This window comes from Aquila chrysaetos, chromosome 16 (assembly GCF_900496995.4).
Source record: "Aquila chrysaetos chrysaetos chromosome 16, bAquChr1.4, whole genome shotgun sequence".
In the NCBI taxonomy this organism is placed as follows: Eukaryota; Metazoa; Chordata; class Aves; order Accipitriformes; family Accipitridae; genus Aquila; species Aquila chrysaetos.
Genome location: NC_044019.1, coordinates 17,601,943 through 17,624,672, shown reverse-complemented (window position 1 = coordinate 17,624,672; position 22,730 = coordinate 17,601,943). Strand labels below are relative to the sequence as shown.

Sequence of the window (22,730 nt, the reverse complement as noted above, 5' to 3'; positions counted from 1 at the left end):
ATTCAGGGACTTTTCCCAAGAGCAATCTTTGCTATGCAGCCTCACTAGCTGAGGAATGTATTCCATCAGACCACAAACGCTGCACCACTGTCTGTTAATATCAATCACTGTCCCAGAACGTACAATCTTCTTGCATATTTCATTGCAGTTCTTCCTAGCTGAGTTAGTTTGTCAGCCATGTGCTAAAACACACTTTTGAGAAAAGTGTTATGCCAGCTACATAATCTGAAATATAAATGAAGTTTGAAGTTAACATTAAAAAGACCAGTTCACAGCTTATGAACTATCACCAGTTAATTATGACACTGAAAAGCACTTTTTCCCCAGTAATGATACTCACTAAAGTCAGTTACACTTGTCTTTAATACTACAATTATTCTTATCTCACACAAAGCCTGCATGCCACTAAATGATAAAACCAATGTTCTTAGACATTAAGAATTTAACATACCATAACAGACACACTACTACCAAAAAAACAAAACAGAATGGTAATACTTACTATATGTTGCTGAACTAAAACCCTAGGTTATTTATATAGTTATTCAAAGTAGCACACATTTAAATAAAGGCTACAATTTATTTTTAAAGGAGCTGGAAAAAAGCAAATTCAACGCATCTCCCCCATTCCAGTTTCGAAAAAAAAAAAAAAAAAAAAAAAATCTACATGCAATTTTTGATCTAGACCATAACAGAACTAGGTGAACACAACTATTACACTGAGATGAAACAGTTTGGTTTTTTATAGAAAGGTAAGGTCAGGAACTGTAAGGCCATGCTGAATCAGCAAACTGCCCTGTAGCACTCTTCAATTCTTTTTTAAGAACTCAGCAGGTGTGGAAGTCATTCTAACCTCAGGTTTTTGCAAGCTAGTTCTGTCACCTCTTATGCAGCTACAATGTATATGCAAATCCAGTTTAAGGTCCACGGAAAAATACATACATGCTTATCAGATCTCACAAACATCCCTGATGCTCATTTCATCAGAATACTGCCTACAAGTTCTGAAACCTATTTGCTCTTCTGTTCACACAGGAAAAAGGAATGTGCTTTTAGCAAAGGATAGCTAAGCACACACAGTACTATCTGGTAAGTCATGAGAAAGTGGCAAGTTGCCCCATCTGCTAGGATTTTACCTCGTACTGGTTAACATGTATTAAGAATGTTAACATGCATTAAGAATGTAACTTCTTCCTAATGAAGACAAAGCTCCCTTGGCTCCTTACTGCCCCCAAGGGGATTTCTGGTGTTGGACCAGCCTTGATACATACAGTTTAAAACCATCCTTTCCCAAAGCATCTCTCATCTAGCACACACCAAAATATATAGATGAAAGATAAGGGAAGTGAAAATAATCAAGTACTTTCGGTAAAATGTCATACTAACAACTTTAAAAGAGAACGCATGATCTGATAATCAGAGCCAGGAAACTCACGTTCTGTTCTTGTTCCTACTCACACTACAAAATATAGCTGTAGGTGTTATATGTGAAGACCATGTCAGAAAACGTTAAAAAAGTTAAAGATGGGGGTAACACTATAAACACCTACCCCAAAGTATCCAAAACATAGCATTTCAGCATTCGGAAATTCCTGAGTGAAAGGTACCATGTAATAAGCAGCTTGCTTTTTCCCCCTTTGACAACCTTTCACTCCAAAGCTCCCAGTAGTTAGAGTTCAATCATTTAATTTAATCATTCCATCGTTCTGACATTTGTATCTATTAAGCAGGCAATGAAAGACACTGAACTAGGCGCTGTTGCACCCTGTTAAACTGATGGCATGCTATGGTGACTAGTCAACAAGCTAAAGCATTTTTCTTTTCCCTGTCATTTATATTAGAACATGAAAAAGCTTAAACATAACTTCTGAAAGGCACTTTTTCAGCAGAGCAACAGGATAACACTTTCATAAACAAACTCTGTTAAGCCTTGACTTAAAAAATTATGAGTTATTGGGGATTGCTTTTTTTTTTTTTTTTAAACATTCTCAGACACAAAAATTGGGTTGTTAGTCTAAAAAGATGTCTTAATAGCTCATATGCACTGGGGTTAATCTCAGATACTTACAAGACATACATAACAGTTAAGTTATAAATTCCCTGGAATTACAAAGAAGAAACCTGCAAGGAAAGTATTATCTAGCAACTGCGCCTTTATAAATATGTTGATATTAAAAGATGAAACACACTGTGTATCATTTTCAGCGTGTCATTCCATAGCTGCATAGTTAAAAATATCTATTTTCATCACCATTTCTGGGAAACAGTTTATACACGCAGTACAAAGACTGTTTCAAAAGGCAACAACTCTTCTTGCTGCTTTCCAGTAGCTTACTTGAAGACTCTGGTTCTAAGTCCTTGTAAAACACAGCTTTCCCCTGTAAGACAGGGACAGAGATGGGCAAACAACTCAGGGTACATCATCAGCTGGAAATTACACAAGCAGCTGTCAGACACAAGAGCTAGTGGTATCATTCCCTATAACTTATTTTCACAGTGCAGAAAGTAAAGCCAAAGAGACTGAAATACCTGCATTTGGTTTTAGCATATCTCAACTCTAGAAGTTCTCACAGCATTTTATGCGCAGGCAATATAACCTGATAAAACTTAGTGAAAGAAGAAATAAAGCATAGAACAATTCATGACTTAGTCAAGGTCAAAGGAAAAATAACAAAGCCTGGACAAATCAAGAATCATACAACCCAGTTCCCTTCTCCAGTCAGTGGAAACTTTGTTGATTGATAGGGTATGATGAAGACAGATCTAGATACTTAACTCTTCCATTAATTAGTAATATCAATTACTGACTGAAGCATGTTCTTTTCTGATAAGGTAAAATGACCACTCTACTGAAAACCAGTCTCATCAGCTCAACAGAGGCACTTCAGACAAATTAAAGGTAAACTAAAAGGTCAACCGAGGACAACTATTAAACTTAAATTATAAAATCACTTGTGTGTGCCTGGCCACATGCAAGAATAGCTTTCACTGCTGTGTGATTTCAACTTTACAGAGAAAGAGACCCCCATACGCGAAATAAAATATTAACTGGTAACACAATTGCCCTACCAGTTAACAAATTTAGACCAGTATCCTGCAAGCAAATGCATAACTGACTTCAACAAGCCTATGCAAAACCAAGACCACACATGTGACTAAAACTACATATATAAGTGCTTGCAGATTTAGGGTTTAACAAATATTTTTATGACAAAAGGCCTGTGAAAGATCAGTGAAGCTACATTTCCAACAATAAAGAATTCTTATGCACTGGTTCAATAATGTCTGGTGTTTTTAAAGGGGCACAGATATTTGGATTTTATACCAATTTAATATTTGTGTAGTGCATGATAGACCATGATGTTTTGATTCAAAAGTGTGAACAAAAGCCAGTTGCCGGTGAGCAAGATCCTTCACGCAACAGAGTTAGCCATTTGCTGAAGACCCCAACTGGCAGAGAATGTAATTTCCTGCAAGTTCAGCAACTCATTACCTGCAGAAAAGAGCTAAAATAGATTTCAAGCAAGTTACTATATATAGATATTGACAGGCATAGAACACAAAAAATTGCATTTCAGGGCCAGCTTAAGTTTTCATATAATTACTGTCCTTATAGCCAATTAAATTATTTTGATTTTTTATTTAAATAAGAAACACTAAAATTCTTTTTACCAAAGTATATAGAAAAGACAGGCAATTATTTTATACAAACCTCAATTAAACATGGAGTAGTTTTACAGCTATTTCAAACGTACCTAATATTTATTTGCCATTTCACTTATTAAATGACATGCAGGAATTCAGCTTAATTACACTCTTTTACAATATGAGAAGCTACACCTTTAGTTTTTAGAAGTTTCTCTACTGCCAGCAGAGCATTTACCCACCTTTATCTAAGCCCTGTTGAACATCTGTTGCATTAAATATATTTTGTCAGGCCAAAAGTCTGCTTAAGAGCACAAAGAAAAACGTTTGTGGAAAAGGCCAACTAAAGGCACCACAAGAGCTGCCACACAGGCTTATCCTTCACCTCCTCCATCAAGCTATCACCTTTTCTCCGAGTCAAACACTAAAACGTCTTTTTTTCAAAATGTCTGGAAGTCCCGCGGCTCTGTCTCATCAACAAAGAAAAGTTTTCACCTACCAGGTGGAGTTAAGTGGGACAGTAATATAACCTTCCAAAATTGAAACCTGTGGAACTAGGACCTGCTGGTTTTGTTATATCCCAATATGACACATGAGCGTAGCCTAAGTGGATGACATATCTGGGTTGGGAACCCTGTCTTCCAAGCACATGTCGATACGACACCCAGAAAGCACACCTACCCAGACAGCGCTGCCGAACACGGAGTCCAAACGATCTGTACGAACACCAAATAACGCCAGGCTATTCGATTTATTTCTGAACCCAGCCCAGGCCACTCTTAAGCTAATAGGCTGCGCTACTTATAAAGTGATGGGGGTCTTGCTACCTCCTTTCCCGCTGACAAATTACTGCTTTCCACATCCAACGACTGCCCTTAGATAGTCCCAGGCAGGACCGGGTCCAGCCTCTGAGCCACCGGGGGCCTGCGCCACCGACGATTTTAAACGTCCCTCTATAGATTACCCTTTCCCCGACTGAGCAGGAAGACAATGGAGGTAATTTGTTACCCGACAGGAAAAGCAACGGGGGCCTCCTCCCCAACGCCGACCCGCTTTCTGCCGTTAAATTCCCCCCCCCCCCCCACCTTGAGCAGCCCCGCCCGGTACGGCATGGCATGGCCTGGCCTGGCCCCGTCCGGAGGCCCCGCTGCCATGTGCCGGGGACAATGCGAGTCGGGCGGCCGGGCCCGGCCTGCAGCCGCCGTGACACCAGGCAGGGCCGGGCGGCGGGAAGGGGCCGAGGGCGCGGGGAGACGGGGCTGAGGGAGCGGGGGGGGGGGGGTGGAACACCCCCCCCCGCTCCCTCAGCCCCGTCTCCCCGCGCCCTCGGCCCCTTCCCGCCGCCCCCGCCCCGCTTCCCCCTCACACAGGCCTGCCCCGACCCCGCCGCCCGCGCCCCCCCCCCCACACACACACACCCCGCTTTCCAGTACCGCGGCGGCCGCGGCCCCGGCCCAGGCCCCATCGGGCGCCCTCACCTCGTTAAGCTGCCTCTCGGCGGCTTCCCGCAACGCCGGATCCATGGTACCCCGCAGGGCCTCGATGATGGTGTTGGGGTCCATGGTGGCGGCGGCGGGGGGAAGAGGAGGAGGCGGAGGGTAGGGGCCGGGGCCGCGCCGCGCCGTACGCACATGGACCCGCCGCCTCGCAGCGGCCGCCGGCGCGAAAGGAAGGGAAAGCGCCAAAGGCCCGGATAGAGCTGCCCCCCGCCGCCGCCAGGGAGCGGCGCCCCTTCCGCCGCCCGCGCCCCGCCTCTGCGCCGCGGGGCGCCACGGGACCTGTAGTCCAACGGTCGCCGCCGCCGCGCGCCCAACCGCCGCCCGCCCCGCCAAAGCGAAGCGGCGAGCGGCGGGGCGCACTGGTAGGGAGGCCGCGCCCCGCCCCGGCAGGCTGAGGGGACGGACGGACGGACGGACGGACGGACGGGGGGGGGTTCCGCCGCTTGGTTCCTCCTCCGTGTGAGGGCTCGGTGCCCGGCCCGCCACCTCGGGGGGCGTGTTGTGTTCGGGGCAGCCCGGGGAGCGGCGGTGGGCTGTGGAGAGGGCCTGAAGGCGACCTCGGCCTGGCGGTAGGCGCCGCTGGCTGCGGGGGGGCTGGGCTAGCCGCCTCTGCGGCGGGGAAGGCCGGCACACGCTCCGCCCTGAACTCATGGGCCGCGTTAAGTTTAAGTGGAATCCGTTGTTTGTCGAAAGTCCTTCCTTTTACCACGTACTCTTCCCGTTTTCGGAGCGACTTGGATGGCTGGTGAGGAAGGAGGGATGCGTGGAGGCATGGGTTTCCTTTCAGGGCACTTGCTTTATAGTGGGCACAGGGTGCAAACACTTCTTAAGCATTTGGGAAAATCCAGCCTTTTGTTCTGCTAGGTTTAGTAAAAAAACAAAACAAAACAAAAAAGGGCCGAAGATGTGTCAGACATTTTTCAGAAAATCACTATGACCAGAGCTGTCCTTTCTGGAGGGGTTGACTCAGTCACAAAATCAGAATTGGACTGCTTAAGTTGGTCCTCTCTAAGTCACTTCTGCAGGCTTTATCCTACAAGCATTTAGTCCCTGAAGTAATTTCACTTCCATGAGTAGTCTCAATAACATAAGCAAAGCTATTTATAAGTTAGGTGCATAGCGATTTGTAAAATTTAATCGGTAGTATACAGAGACATTCACTGTCATGTCTTCGTTTGGGGGATGACATGCAGTCATATACTTGAAATTTTGAGAGTTATTTTTGTGAGAGGAGTTTATTGAACACTCGGATAATGCAATCAAGAAAAAAAGTTTCACAGCCCATCCTGGAACAACTCTGAAATGAACACACATGAACAAAGAAACTGCATATCGAATAGAAATGCAGAAATGCAAATACGTATAGAAAATAATATAAATTCAAAGTGATACGATTTAGAAAATTGGTAAAGGACACTATGTCTTTACTAGTCAAGTTAAACAGTTTCAGGAAATGCCACGTTAAAACTTCATTACCACCCTACTGTGCTAGTGGTCTTGCAAACATTTCCCATACATGGAGTTAGCGTGGGCCACAGGCTGTTCCCAACAGGTAGCCTGGATGGAGCCAGCCTGGTTTTGAAGGCCATCCTCTCTCAGTTGGCCAGCATCCCAGAGAATAGCCTAAGGCAGGCTAACCACTATCATCTCAGCTGGCAAAATCTGCACTAGTCAGGTTTATCTGGAATGTCTTTTCATATATGAAACGGCTTAACAGACTTGCTTTTGTATATACATTTTCCAAATGAGTAACTTTTTCCATGATTGTTGCTGGACTAAAAACCGGATTTTTCAGTTTCTCTTACTACTGGTTTGTTGGTGGGGTTTTTTTACATAATGCTAAAAACTGTGATTTACACTACATACATGTTTTTGAGGTTTTTTTATTGCAAGTATGAAAATGAGTGCCTCATTTATAAAACTAAATGGCGAAGCAGCAATGAATGGCTGGCTTTCTAAATAAGCCCAGGAGACATATGGACCTGGAAGACCCAAGTGGCAACGTAGCATAATTTCAGGACATGATGCCATAGGGTGTTCTTCTAGAAGTTGCCCAGATCTGCAGTCACATTCCAATTCTAGATGTAGCCCAAAATGTAAAAAAAGGTGAAATACTGTAGATTCAATACCATTAAAAAAATGCTACAACAAAGTATTTTCCATGCTTTTGCATCACAGCACAGATAACAAGATCAAATCTCAATGCTCTTTCTATCAAAGGAGCAAAGCAATAATGCCTCTAACCAGAGAGAACGTAGATGCTAAGCTGATCCAACAACTTATGAAACAGAATATATCTTCTCTAAAAAGAAAAATAAGTACTGCAAAGGACAAAGGGCTCACAATGTGCTGGTTATACATAATACTCTTTGTCAGATGTACAGATGCCAAATGCTGCAAAGAAAAGCACAATGGGATGCGAACCATTGTCAGCTGAGGTGCTGTGGCTGGAGAAGCTTATGCCAGAGCTGCTACCATTTGTATACAAAAGTGAGGAGGACCAAAAAAAGTTACGCATAAGAATGTGTAAGCAATTGTCCAGAGTTTGAGTACTCTGAAAAAGAAAACATTGTATATCAAGGAATGTTTGCATTCACAAAGATATTTGCATTCATGTCTTTGCTTGCCCGGAAGTAATAACAATAACTAGCCTCACAGCAGGATTAATTGCGTAAATGATTCACAGAAATTAATAAATGCAAGATTCAATCAACATGGACATTTCATGTGGGCTGGACACCAGCTTTAAGAAGAAACATCCATAACGTTAAAAAAGAATTTATCACAAATCTGAACAATTTGTTGATGGAATACATTTGCCACGGGTAGTTTAGTGTTAAAGAGGGAGATGAAATAGTAAAGATCAAAGAAAACAGACATACTAGCAGTTTCAGTGGAGCAACCTAACAGATGACAACTGACATCAAAGTACAAGGGACTGGTGACCTGTGGCATCTTGAACACTGAAATTTTGTCAGGATTAAATAAATATACCTGCTTCTGTCAGATACTTTCTTTGAACAGTATTAGCAGGACGAAAGAGACTTTAAGCCTAGCCATCACAGCACAGCAATTACTGAGGACTTTGGCAAAAATTGTTTAGCAAATAAAGGAGGCAAAAAATATCCTACCAAAGCATAAATAAATATCTTGCAAGGTGCAGCAGATGACTTGATACAGGAGTTTAATTTTTAAGTCAATTTTAAAATCGCAAGAGTTAATGTTGGAGGGAAATGTGTCCCTTAGGCAGTCAAGCCTCATCAAATTCTTGGTCTCGGAACAGAAAAAAAAGTATACATACTGCGGAGATTAGCTGCCCAATAGTATTCTCTGTTGTGTACAAATACTTGTAGACAACCTCGGGCCGCTGTGGGAGAACGGAGTTTCTCAAATTATCTCATAAAAGGCAGATGTGGTATTGCGCAGGCCTCAAACATTGGATACAAATCGGTTGCAATTACTCCTGAAGATAAACATACTCTCATAGACTGTCTTGGGTTTAGCAGTCATGTATATTTTCCCTGGAAAGTTGGAACAATAACAAAGACAGTATTTGTCAGCTTTAATAAAGTAGCATACTCCCTTGGAGCTGGCTGCATAGCACTGCTTAGCATGTATACCTTTCTGAGGTACTATTCTCTACCATTTCTCTAGTAAATGAAAATCTAGAAGCCAGAAGTTGTGTATAACGGGAACACAGCTATCGAAGATCCTTCTTGAGCCTCGTCAAGTTTTGGTGCTTTCCCCAGATCTTTCTAAAAAATTTTGCATCAGTTTTTATGCCATCGACATATTCAAAAAAAGGATAGTAACTGATAAATGCTGCTATCAACCGTTCTGTGCCAGAACAGATTTGAGAGCAACCAAATTGACTCCAGCTATGCAAAGACAGTGTATTCCTGCATCAACAGCATTCAAAATATCAACCGAGGATTTGGAAAAAAATACTTGCATGTGAAGGTACCGATCAATCCTACAAATCTAAAGGGAGTTTGGACATGGAGCGGCTGGGTGAATCACCAGCACCCAAAGCTATGCTGGAGCTACTTCTGCTAAGTCAAAGATGGCAATAGGAAGGAAACAGTATGGACAGAAATATTGTGCCAGTATGCAAAGTTTGCAAGTAACTATTTATATTAGTCTTAAAAGAAAAAGCTCAAATGGGACTCAGATATGAAACTACAAAATGGAACTGATGATAGTCAACATGATTTGGTGTAAAATCGTCAAAGGTGATTGTTTGAGGAGTTCTCTAGTTTGGCTGGGAAAATGGTGCAGAATAAATAGACTTCTTTGCTGTAAAATATCATAGTAGGTTATAGCCCTGGGCATACATTGAAGGGATTGAGAACTGCCTAAATTACAGTTCTTGGTAAAAAGGTGATTAAGTGAAGAGCAATTATTCAAGGGACCAGTTTCTATTGGATTTCTACTGATACCACTAGCTGACTCTTTGCTATTTGATACTTCAAGCAGTTTTGAAATAAATATAAAAATCACTGCAGATTATCGTGAGGATGACATAAGATTAGCAAAACAATCCTATATGGATGGGACAAGCTGGTAACCTGAACAACAAACAGAAATGTACTTTAGTGCAGCCAAATGTGAAGTTATACATTTAAGAACAGAAAATGCAGGCAGGTTTCGGTAGACTGAAAGGATTGTCAAGGATACCATGGGCATGCAGGTTGACATGAGGTCCCAGCAGGACGTTGTGGCAAAAGACTTAGTACAACCTTTGAGTTGAAAACAAAGGTCTGAAAAGGGGGAGTGGGGAAGTGATTTGTCCCTCCCTCTGGTGCTGGAGAGACAGATGCTACATTGCCAGAGAATAGCTCTAGCATTTACGTTTTTTAAGCATTTACAAACTAGAATGTATAAAATAGCCACAAAAATTATTTGAGATGAAGAGTTTATTCTCTTCATTTATGTGAGACCTTTGAAATGTCCAAGTTAGGTTTAAGACAAAAGTTGTGAGGCGTCTTGATTACTGTATGTCACTACTATAATGAGATAAAGCAGAGATTTAGTGGACAGCATAAGGGAGGTTCCTTTTGGAGTCCCTGTTCTGAAGTTGGCTCTAGCCAAGCAAGCAGGATGCTATAGCGTGCCCATCCTGTGGTTGCACAGCTCGCTTTAATCCCCCTCAGTCAGGTAGGAGTTGGCTTCACCCCTAAGGTAAACTTTGCTGAAATTTTGTTCAGGATGGATGTAAAGAAGCCACTAAGCTCCTTTATGTAGCCATGAGCTCAATAGTTGCTCCACCCCGCCAAAAAAAAGCACAACCCACCCCCTCCAGCCAGATGGCAAGGCTTGAGCAGATGTTAAACCCCATATTCAAAGAGGTTTCCCAGGGGACAGGGGCTGAAAACAAGATTCGGTCATTAGCTGGTAGAAGTGTATGCAAGTGGAACAGCAGGAGTAGAAGTGCTGAGATGAAGCAGCAAAGAAACAGTCTGTAATACAGCCAATTATTACAGACTGTAATACAGCCAATGATATTAAGGTCCTGAGTAAATGCCAAGGAGACAGAGCTTTTAGAGAGCCTTTAGACCAATGGTTTATTTAAAACAAAACAAAAAACTCTGATGTATGATTCTTCTGAGTTCAGGAAAACTGGCCTTCTACCTTTTTTTTCATAAACATCTCTTCAAAGGTGCAGGACTCCCTCATAAATTCTTACTTTTAACAGTTAGCTCTGGGCAGCAAGCTGCGAAGAAAGAGCAACCGTATCTCCTCAAGAAGAAAATGCTGGGTACTGAACAGCTCTTCAGTGAAGAAAGATGTAACAGGATCAAATGTCTAAGAGATGAAACTAGAGAATCACTGAAACAAACTCCCAGTGGCAGTAATCTGTACCCTGTCTCTCGATCTCTTCTGACTGAGACTGGATGCCATTCTGGAAGATATGTTTTAGTAAAAACACAAGCTGTGCTTCAGTCAAACCAACAAGATTGGGGCTTTTAAAAAAAATATGTGCATAAAACTTGAATTGCCAGTATTATACAGGATGTTGGACTAGATGATGTAATCATGAACCGCACGATGGTTTGGTTTCTATTCTTCGCTTTCGTGTTAGGTGTATCTGCTCCTGAAGGCTCAGTTTCCACAATGCAGAAGTCCAGCTAACCCAGCCCAGAACCTGCTTCAGGCTCTGGGCAACAGTCAGTGGAGCAAGAGTGTCTGTAGTTACAGCAGTTTTGCCTTCTCCTGCCTCATGCGCTGTTTTCCAGCCTGTATATTTATATTTGTGTATGCGTCTATGCTTTTAGCTTTCCCTTATCATGATATGGAGTCCTTTCTAGCTCTGGAACTCTACCCCCTGACAAATTGTGCAAAAATGTTCTTAACTTCATGCAGGGAAAACGAAACAGAGGCAGGCAGTTTCAAATAAGCCTCAGTGGTACATAGATATAGACACTAGAAAATGGTGAATTCTGTGCGCTAAAACCTTGAATTTCATGGCCCCTAGGGAAAATGCCAAACTTAAAAGCTGCAGGATGGTGGATCTGTGACACCTTGGAGAGATAAGCAGGAGATAGTAACTGGTACTTGCGGCACTAAGATGGCACTAACAGTTTATAGTCTTTTCGTGTTTTTAATTCAGTTGTACAACCACAGAAGTTCAAATGCATTGAACGGAATGGGTTCTATTATTATAAAATGAAAACTCATGCTGAAGATCACAGAATTGCTGCAAGTGAATACAACATGTCCTCAGAAAAATGACTGTGATCACTGTGTTCTCCAAGAATGTTTTCTCTTTATATGCATTATGGGCATGGCTTTATTTTATTTTTGCAAGAAAACAAGTATGTCCTTTCCTTACCGTTTCTTATGTAGGACCCCAAGCTCATCTTATGTTTTATGATTGTTCCTAAAATGGACACCTGTGGATCAAATGTAATGCAGACTTCAAATTTTGAGGAAGCAAATTTCTAGACTATCTAAGTATAAGCGATGTGCATCCATGATTTAGTAGTGTTCAAGTGGATGCTGATTTTTAAAACACAAGTTTTCTAATGCAGTTTTTACAGCCAAGATGCAGCAATAAACTGAAATTGTTCAGATATAGCTGTGAAAATGTTCAAGCTGGGAAACAGGCAAAAATTTCTGAAACTTCCTAAGAGTAAAAAAGTATATTTAAGCTATAACTTTAGTTGTATTATTAAATATGTGTTCAAGTGAGGCTTAGGCAAGCTATATGTACATTTATCAAAGTATAGTATTTCTATTTAGTAAGCCAGAGAGTTCAAGTTAGTCCTGTTTAGAATAATTTTAGCCTTTATAATCATATCCTGTTTCCATTTAAATTGATTAAATTGCAATGAGTACAGTAGGAAAGGACTAAAATCTTATGATATTAAAAATTCACTCAGAATAAATTCTCAGCACTTAGGAAAAGCTTTTCATTTGCAAGGAACTACATACAGGCATTAAGAATTCTAGTAATCTAGTAACGTAGTATTCCGTTTATTAACTCATTCCAGTCTGTACAATTCTAGGCAATTTGCTCCATAACACATCTGTGTTTAGAAAGCGTGCCAGTGTGGCTCGTCAGCGGCAGATGTTAATTGCATAGAAGCATTTCTAGAGTCCTGGCAGCTGGGGAGGCTGTGAGTCAGCCAGGGGTGGTCAAGGCCGTGCTGAGGAGCCTCCGGTGTGCTCAGGGCTGCCCACACCCTTGGCCATCATTCCTAATGCTACTGTGAGATGACACCACAAGCCAGTACATTGGGAAGCTCAGTTTCCTTCAAGCACCTTAAATTGCCAGTAGGTATTTAGACTGTGCAGTTCTCCACAGCTGGTGAGCAGCATGGATGTCATCAGTAGGAGTGAGGATGTATATGAGAGAGGGTAGAAGAAGAAGAATATGGAGGCTGCAAAAGGAGAAAAGAGACGGAAAGAATATCAGAGGTGGAAAAGGAAGTGATATAGGAAAAGAAGGTGTAAGAAAAGAGGTAGAGATAAAAGGGATGAAGTTGATCAAGAAGCCTGTTATGACTATTATGCAATATGAATGACATCAAATGGCTGTGGTAACATTCCTCCAAGGATGAGAAATCAGTAAATATGATTGACCTCTAGTGATGACCACAGTCCTAATTGCACATTTTTTATTTATTACATATTTATTATAAAAAAGAAAACATACTTTGTTTCTGCTGGCACGGTACAATATTTCTTTTTCTTACTTTTCCAACTTTTCAGATCTACCTTTCCCTTGTCCTTTCTAAACTTGAGCAGTTATGTATTCTACCAATTCAATACAACGAATAATAGTTTATGTTCAAATAAAAGACTAAACTGAACCTTTTAAAACTTTCCTGTTTAATTTTCATGAATGGCAAGTTCAAGATGACAGTTGTCCAGTGCCAAACAGATACCCTTAAAATCCATTCTATGCCAAAATTGTAAGATTAAAATTTAGGCCAGGTAATTAGGTATATTTTCTCTACTCCCTTCCGCATTTTATATGTAAACATTTTTTCTTCTAGCAAAGTAAAGTATCTGTATGGAGAGTACAGTTACCAGATTTCTGCATAATACAAGGGAAGCAGGTAGATAGATTGAAAAGAAGCATTTTATGCAGGAAAAATGTAAAACCAGTTTGGTTCCTTCATGGAATATATAGCTGAAATAATCAGAACTGTGTTAAAAGCAGAGGCCCCACACAGGGCAGGTGAAGTATCACAGCAACACAGCCAAGTGCGTTTCTTTGGGTCTGACTGCAAATAAAGGGGACTGACTGTTGCTTGGTGAATTCTCTGTCTGGTTGAGAGGAAGCATAATAAAGGCATCAAAGAAATACCCAGAGGCAGGCAGGGAAGTGCTTATAGCTGACTGGGAGAAAAACTAACATTAGATACAGAGTTTGTGAGCAGCAGATAAGCTGGAGAGTTTACTTATAAGTACTAAAAGAAACATATAACCCCTTTCTGTTTGATTCCTGCTACACTAAGTAAGTGAAGCACAACTTTTGATACTATTTTTTAAATAAATAGGATTTCATAAAAGTACCTTACTGCTTCATCAAATTACTTTTCTATTAGAAATAGCTCTATAGATCATAAGCCTTAGATAGCTGCTTATGTTGAAAGAGTCAAAAATCACAAAATTAGGGTTGAAAATTGTGGAGATGTGTATTTCCTACATAGAACAAAGATAAGCATTAGAATTTGAGTGCATTAAAATTACATTTTTTTGTTATAAGACTAAATTATTTTAATTTCCTTCTTTTACTTGCATTTTAGATGTTACCTGATTAGCACTCTCACTAGGTGTCTCATAGTGTTTGTTCTCTGCAAGTCTTTACAATTCAGTATTGCTGTCCAAAATGGGATGAATATGTTTTCTATTGGGTTATATTGTTTTAAATACCAATATTTTCTTATTTAACAAAAGCAGTTATAATGCTGAGGAAGGGTAAACATAGGACCCATTCTGACCTGTATGTAAATTGCTAAAGAAATACAGCTATTAAAACAAGCGATGAAATTGGTATTATTCAACTTTATACTCTACCTGTGGGCACATGTATGTGTTTCTTGATGACTGTTGGTGCACCACTGTTTATGTGGAATAATAGGTGGGTGAACTGGGGTGTGTATGTGCTACAGCTGGGTGTCTGCCTGTGGCATACAAACACATAGGACACATAGCTTTGTCTTAGCTTCTGCATGAGCAGCAGCCCAGATGTATTAGCGTTATCTTTGACTGAGGCTAGCTGTTAGTACAGAGCTGGCCCAGAAATTCATACTCCTGTGGCTTCCAGGCTCTTGGTAGCCAACAGCTAGATTAAAATTAGCTCAGTTAGCCTGACCTGTGGGACAAACACACCTCATGATTGCTGCGTGCCAATTCCAGTAGCTGCAACAGTAAGGCAGGGAATGTGTGTGGAAACACGAGAACCATACTGCCAATGCCCCGTCTTTGGCTGAACAAGACTCAGTGTCTTTTCTATGTGTTTTGTGAAGTAACAAAGTGGAAAACACTTGCCCCTCATTTCACCTTTTGAAGGCACGTGAATGATGCATGCAGGGCAACATCATGTTCTCAGGATAACAAAGAGCTGTGTCAGCTGCACCTCCCTGGGCACTCCTCATACACCTTGGTTCCTGCTTGCCAGCATTCTGTAGTTCTACTCCTGGCCTTTCCTGAGCAGGATTCCTTGCTTCAGAATGTGAAATGAATTTTCATTCATGTTCCTGCTGGGTTGACAAGTGTCCTGGTTTTGGCTGGGATAGCGTTAATTTTTCTTTCTAGTAGCTGGTATAGTGTTATGTTTTGGATTTAGTATGAGAATAATGTTGATAACACACTGATGTTTTCAGTTGTTGCTAAGTAGTGTTTATACTAAGCTAGGGATTTTTCAGTGTCTCATGCCCAGGCAGCAAGAAGGCTGGAGGGGCACAAGAAGTTGGGAGGGGACGCAGCCGGGACAGCTGACCCAAACTGGCCAAAGGGATATTCCATACCATGTGATGTCATGCCCAGTATATAAACTGGGGGGAGTTGGCCTGGGGGGTGCAGATCACTGCTCGGGAAGTAACTAAGCATCAGTCAGCGGGTGGTGAGCAATTGCATTGTGCATCACTTGTTTTGTATATTCCAATCCTTTTATTATTATGGTCATTTTAATATTGTTGTTATTATTATAATTATTATTTTCTTCCTTTCTGTCCTATTAAACTGTTCTTATCGCAACCCATGACATTTATTTACTTTTTTTTTCTTTCCCAATTCTGTCCCCCATGCCACTGGGTAGGGAGAAGTGAGTGAGCGGCTGCGTGGTGCTTAGTTGCTGGCTGGGCTTAAACCACAACAACAAGATAAAATAATGAATTGCTACAGCTAAATCAAGCTGAAAGTTTATTAAAGTATTTGCATGAAATTGTATCACCAGTACAGCAATTCCACATAAAAAAAGCAAACATGCTGGTTCAGCTACAATAAGGATTTCTACAGAATAATGGCATACCAGCTTTTTCTGGTTCTTATAAAACCACTTACCAGTCTTCCTGTGGTTTCTCTTTCTCTGTACTAGCCTTATTCAGAAATTATTACATCATATTAATTGATAATGTCTTACACAAGCATCTGACACTTCTTTTCTGCAGTCATTGGCTTTAGCCTATTTTGTTGTGGGAAGCAGGCCAAAAACCTGATCCTGTAGTCTGTCCACAGGCAAAAAGGAACTAGTGTTGTGTGCAGTAGAAAACGTGTGTGAATTTCCTTATCACAGATATTTGTAGATCTGGATTTCTGCATTCAGCCAAGCAATTCGACTGGAAACTTGTCTAGGACTGGCTGCATAATGTTCAAGGTGGAAATGAAGAGGTTTCCTTCACAGAACTGCCTTAGGTGAAAACAGGCTATACTTATCAGACCATCCCCATTTAATCTCTAATCCTGATTAACAACTGACTCTGTGATGCTCATTTATTATGATAGTAAGTGCTATCAGTCATATTATAGCTTTTTCAATTAATTTAATAATTTCCCATAGGAATACACGTACCGCAGCAATTCATTTCTCAGAATGTTGGCAGCTTTTCTAAAATGTTTCAGTTAAACACATTCTGACCCTTTTGATGTTGCCCTGAATTTTAATTATTTTCCATTGCAGAATACTGGTTTAATGATGACCTGAATATATTTCTTAAAAACTAACTATGTGTGTGGTTGCATATAGCAAGGGTGAAAGGTTTGTTCCTTGTGGATTGGTTATTGGCCCACTCATCATGAATGGTTATTTTCTGGAAGAACTTAAACCTTAGAGGCCAGATCAGGAGAAATACTGGGCACTCTCACTGCAGACACTTTGTATCTCACAGAAAAAGTGAACCAGAAGAAAATATGGCATGACATTTGCACATATTCTGATTAGACCATGCATTCTTAAATTGTGAATTGTGAAACACCTCGTAACAGGAAAAAAAATTATCCTATTAACTTTTCCCCTCCTAATCTCAAATGCAATTCATGCAATTTATCTGAAGGTTGCAAGGACTCCTTATGATATGGGAAATATTTAGAAGTTCTAAACTTTTTCACCAGAAGTTTTGGTTTTTTTGGAAAAAGTTATACTGGGTTTTCCTATTTTTCCCTTTTTCTTATCCTTCTTTCTTCTACAATCTGTTTTACACTCCCATATTACCTGAACACACTTGTCCATCTTCCTTTTCCCATCAGAACTGTTGTTCCACATTTTCTTCCTGAATCATGTGTCTAACCACTATGTCATTTTTTTCCAAATCTTTGTCTGTCTGGTCTGCACTTCGAAAGATTCCCAAGTTTTCCTCTCTTCCTCCTCTAAGGTAGAAGAAATTTTCAATCAAAGTAGAAACTCTGACCTCTCTCTTCAGATCTTCTGAGACCCTTGAGCAACACCTGGAAATAAAGCAAGGGATCAAACAACCTGCAGTCTTCTGCCTGCCAGCCACCAGCCAGCCGTTCATTGATGACTGTAAATAACTGCTGGTAAGGCTATTTAAATCTGAAAATCATTAATTATGAAAAGTAAGGTGCATTTAATTTTGAAAATCTTCATTCAGTTTTCCAGTGCAAATTGGGAAAAACTGCAGAAATAAACCTTCAGCTACCTGACCATACCGTTCTCCTGCAGTATTTCTGTACAGCAGGTGCTTTCTGACAGACTCTGAGATCATCCACTTTCTCTTCTGAGCAGGGACGCTGCCTCTAGCTTCAGCCATTTTTGATCACTCTATGTTGTGCATCAGTGCTGTGAGAAATGGCCTGTTGTGAGCAGGAGAAAGAGCCTCTACATTTGTATGACTGTGTGATGAGCTACATATTCTTCCCTTCTTATCCCATCACACATGTGCACGCTTACTTTCCAGGTTAATGTCTCTGCAATGATCCTCTTCAGCAATGAAAACAACTACCTCTCAGAGCACAAGCAGGGAATGGCTTTGATCATCCAAGCTGCTACAATTTGTGGGTACATTGGGTGATGAGAGCAGATTCAGAAGCAACACTAAAAGCAGCAGAACTTCAAGCTGATGATTTCAAAAGGGTTGGAAGAAGGATGAGTAGACTAGTGCCCCTCTCACTCATAGCACTACCCAGTATGGTGTGTAAGGCCTTGCGTCATATAAAACAGGCTGCTTCTGCCATCAGACCAGAACCATGTTCCCCCTGTGTGACATAACATTGTTTACCAAGTTATGTAGGTAAGAGAGAAATGTATTCCCGGAACATAAAACCCTAGGAACACAAAACCCTAGGAACACAGTGTCATGTGACATAGTGCGACATTGAGACATTCTGAGCCTGAATTTCAGAGAAGCTGAGGTCAGAAGTCAGTCAGCATTTCTGAAAAGCTCTGTCTTTGTAATTTTTCCTTTGCAACGCATGGTTGCCATAACCTGGGTCACATTGCTTAAGGTCATTCTGTTATTTAGGTAATTAATGAGAAGGCAAACCCTTCCTATCACTGAAGCAAGTGTTACTTTTAAGCTTTAGTGGTCTGTTTTTCAGAACTATGTGCCTGTACTGCTGATTTGCTCCTCCTTTTCCAAGCCAAATGCATTTACCACTTAACACCAAAGGATGATTAAAACTGCACTCAGAGTGCGACAGGGAAGATAATCGCTGCTAATTTAACCATTTGACTCTGCAATACCATTAGGCAATTGGCTGTTGACATACCCTTTCTGCTGGTAACCCAGTTCAGGTAACCAAGTTGTGTGTTGTGTAAAGACCACATTCCAAGAGAGCTGTAGAATAAATGAGGAAGCTGAACTGGTTTTTGTTCAGATCTCAACAAGTTCTCATTTTTTATCTTTCACAGCATTTACTCTCTGCTTTGTATCTTATTAATTTCCATTATTTTTTATAAACATATTTTCTTCTCTAGCTTCTTTCTTAGCATTAGGGGACAGAGCTAGGACTTCAATTCAGGGCAAATAAGAATAAAAGGAAGGTTTCTTTATGATAGTGTAACCTGCTTAGCCTACTTAGAGTAAGAAAGCAAAATGCAGAAAGGAAATGTCAATAGACAGTTAGAATGATCTGACCCTTTGTCTACTTTTTAAGAACCTGGCAGTGAAAGATGACGGAGGTCTTGGTGAGTTCCAGTGGGTGGTTCCACTTGGGCCTTTGTGAGGATAGTGGAAAAAGCAGCTTAAAAACACCTGGTTGCACTCTGCAGCATTAATTTCTGTCATTACTCACAGCAGATTAGACACTGTCAAAGCTACACACCCCAGTATACATTCAATACTGGGAGGTGACCTGAAGCTGGCTGTCCAGACCAATGATCTTTGTGAGTTACCTTCACATGAACCCCAAGCTTTCCAGATAAGGCATGTTACAGGCCCATACGGCTGGATACTGCAATGTGGTTACAGCAGGAACAGTGACATGATCCACAAAACAGGTGACAGAAACGATGGGGTTGAGACTGGATAGAACAAGCCTCAGACACAGGCTGTTTAAATGGGCACTGGAAATCTTGACTTCTGTTTTTTTCTGCCAGTATACCATTCCCAGTGTTACTTTTGAACAACTCTTGTGGCCATACAGTGAGGCAGTTCAGGAACTAGTCCAACAAAGAATAAACCAGCAAAAAGAAACACAGAAAGAGTATTATTCAGTGAGATCAAAGGTTCCTGCTCAGGTTCACTATTCACCCCCTCCCTCTTGAATTTGTGTACCCAAGAACAACAATCAAAAGACAGAAACTTCTGCCAACACCCCAATATATATCCTAAGCCTCAGTTTAACTGAGCTGAAACTCCAATTCCACATTTGTAGAGGCAGAATCTGTAAAAACGGTCTGAAAAGTATGCAATCGCATCTAAAAAGAAATTAAAATGGGTCTTAAAGATAATGTTTTTATCAGCATAGAATAACTTAGATTTAGGAACTTTTGCCCTGCAGACAGGTATGTCCAGCTACCTCACTGCTATAAATTAGAAGGAATCCTTGAAGGAACATATTCCTGCTTAGAAGGAATATTTGAGTTTTCAGCTATGTTAGTATAAATTCAGCTGCAAACAGGGTATAAATTTGATCATTACATTTAATCCTAACCTAGTATTAAATATGAATCACGACTAACGGGTGTATCCCAGAATAAGGGCATATATATTCTCTGCATGGAGATTTACAAATGTGATAGTTATCACAAGTAATAAACGCCAGATTATAAATACCTCAACTGCGGATAAGCACTGCATGACTGAAGTCTTGCGCAGCTGTTGTTGAGTCAAGCAAGGACTCTCCTTGCAGGTCCGCATACTCACTCTCCTCTTGCGCTGCCTCCCTTTTATCTGTCCGTGATTTGGACTGCTGCTCATGTTGGCCTCCCCCTACAGCGCTGTGCTCCACTATGTATGGGTTGTGCTGTGCTTCACAGGTGCCCACAGAGAGCTTTGAAGAAAGAGACACTGAGCAAGAATAAGGTGCCAGGAAGATTTTCCTGCTTTGGAAATATTTTTACTTCCCTTGCTACCTATCTTAAAGAGCTGACATTGGCTGAACTCTTCAACATATTTTCTGCCTGAGCCTGTTCCCAGAACTCAGACGCTGCAGGCTAGACTAAGAGTTGGGATGAGGTAATTGACAGTGAGGTGGAGTTGTTCAGCCCTCTTCCTGTTACAAACAGTAAGTTACTTATTTCTGCCAGAAGGACACTTGAAATTCCCTGTACTGTGATGAGAACTTCCTCTTTTCCATTTTTTTTTAATAAGAGTTTTGTCTTTTTAGAGAAAGTCTTTGAGTCTGGGGAAAAAACCCACAGTAGAATTAGAAGTAAGGCCTCTGAAGGTTGATACGACATCTAAAGAACCTGACGGAGCTTTCACGACCCTTTGTGGGATGGCATAAACTTATTACAGGGTATGTTTCACTCTTAATTTGCAGCAAGACAAAATAACCTTTAATTCCTGTCTTCTTGCATTCAAATAGAGGATATGAGCAGACTAACCAGAAAAGTTTCTTTCCTCATTTCATGCACACCATTGGCACCTGCGATATAGAAAAAAAAAAAATGTAGCTGGCTATTTAAGGTGATCTATGAACTATTAATCAGGAACAAGAGCTGCATCAGAAGTGAGAATCTGGCTTTTATTTTTACCTTTTGGGATACAAACATCATAGCTATCCACCTTGCTGTGTTTCTAATTAATTAAGCAGTAATAAAAACAGGTACATACTATTAAAAATGTGCATTTTGTACATTTGCACATAAATCTGTACAGTGTGTACATACAGTACAGTAGGTACATATGTACAGTATGTACATAAAATGTACAACTGTACATAAAATGGACAACAGGAGTTAAAAAACATACCTTCTATAAAAAAATGCCAGGAGAGAAACAAATCTGAACATTTATGATTCTGGAGTTCAGATTCAACTCATTTTAATGCTTACAAGTTTTGTTCTCACTTTCTGTTTAATATAGTTTTCAGCTTCTGTTCTTGAGCACTGACTTTTATAAATAAAAGCTTTCATTGCCTCTTCTGGCACCAAGATATTTCTAATCCTTCATTCACACAAACAGAGCTATCCAGCTACAAATATGTGCTTATTTTATTTATCTCACTTGTTGGTGACATTTTTCTGTTCATTTTAATCAGTGCATTCCATCCTAACTTGTCTTCTGTGCAGATGCTTATTCATGTTACATTCTCAAACTTTATCATAACTAACGAAAATATGAAGTATGAGCTCATCAAAACACACAAACCCCATTCCTTGCAAAGGACATAGTTTTTTTTTCGTTTAAATTAGAATTTGGATAAAATGACAATCAAATAAATGTTAGAGGTTTAATATCTGACAGGTATTGCTTGGTTTACACAGTACTCAAGCATTTTTAATTGTACTCCAGCAAAATCATACTTGGGGGAACTGAGGAGAAGTGGACGCTTTCAAAAGTTCTTAACTGTTAAAGCTTGCTTATATATGAACATTGTATCTATACAGCTAAATTAATTTAGATGTGCTTTAATTACATTAATGCCAACTTTTTGGAACAATGTCCATATGCCATACTGATAGTATCTTTAAACAAATTCATTGAAGTTAGTAAACAAACAAACAAAATCGCTAAGGCCACGTGTACTTCAGATTAGTTTACTAGTTACATTAGTGTAGTTGTATATTTGATTTTGTTGTCTTGATTTTCTTCCCAAGTGATATAAATGAAGCTGGGGAAAGATCTTTAATATAACAAGAACACCTGCACAACTTGGAGAATTACAAGGGTGTAACTCCATTGGTTAACACTTACACCCCAGATACAGGTTTCACAGGACTGTAAATCTTTTTTTAAGGCAAGGGTGGAATAAAAAAATGCATCTGCCACAGAATACAAATTCCTTTGTTGATTAAAAATGGATCTGCTAGCATGATTTTGTTCAAAACTTTTGATAAGGCAATCTTAACTCCAGCAGACTCCTAGGTATTGCATGTATGTATTGCTATACTACAGACCTCTTGTAGTTGCCTCAGAATGACTGTATCAGACTCTTCTTTGCCAGCTTCTTTCCACATCGGTGCTCCAAGAGGAAGGCCTCTGGCTACCCTCCTTTCTGAACTGGTTCAAG

At 40.5% G+C, this 22,730-nt stretch overlaps 1 protein-coding gene across 1 annotated transcript in view; it reads right to left on the bottom strand.

The window, feature by feature from the left end:
- IPO7 (importin 7) overlaps positions 1 to 5,362 on the bottom strand; it is a 38,629-nt gene extending 33,267 nt beyond the window's left edge. The window contains exon 1 of the mRNA XM_030038741.2: positions 5,124 to 5,362. Coding sequence (XP_029894601.1) covers positions 5,124 to 5,207 — 84 coding nt within the window. The 5' untranslated portion in view covers positions 5,208 to 5,362. The remainder of the gene's footprint in view (positions 1 to 5,123) is intronic.
- Positions 5,363 to 22,730: the final 17,368 nt, after the last annotated feature.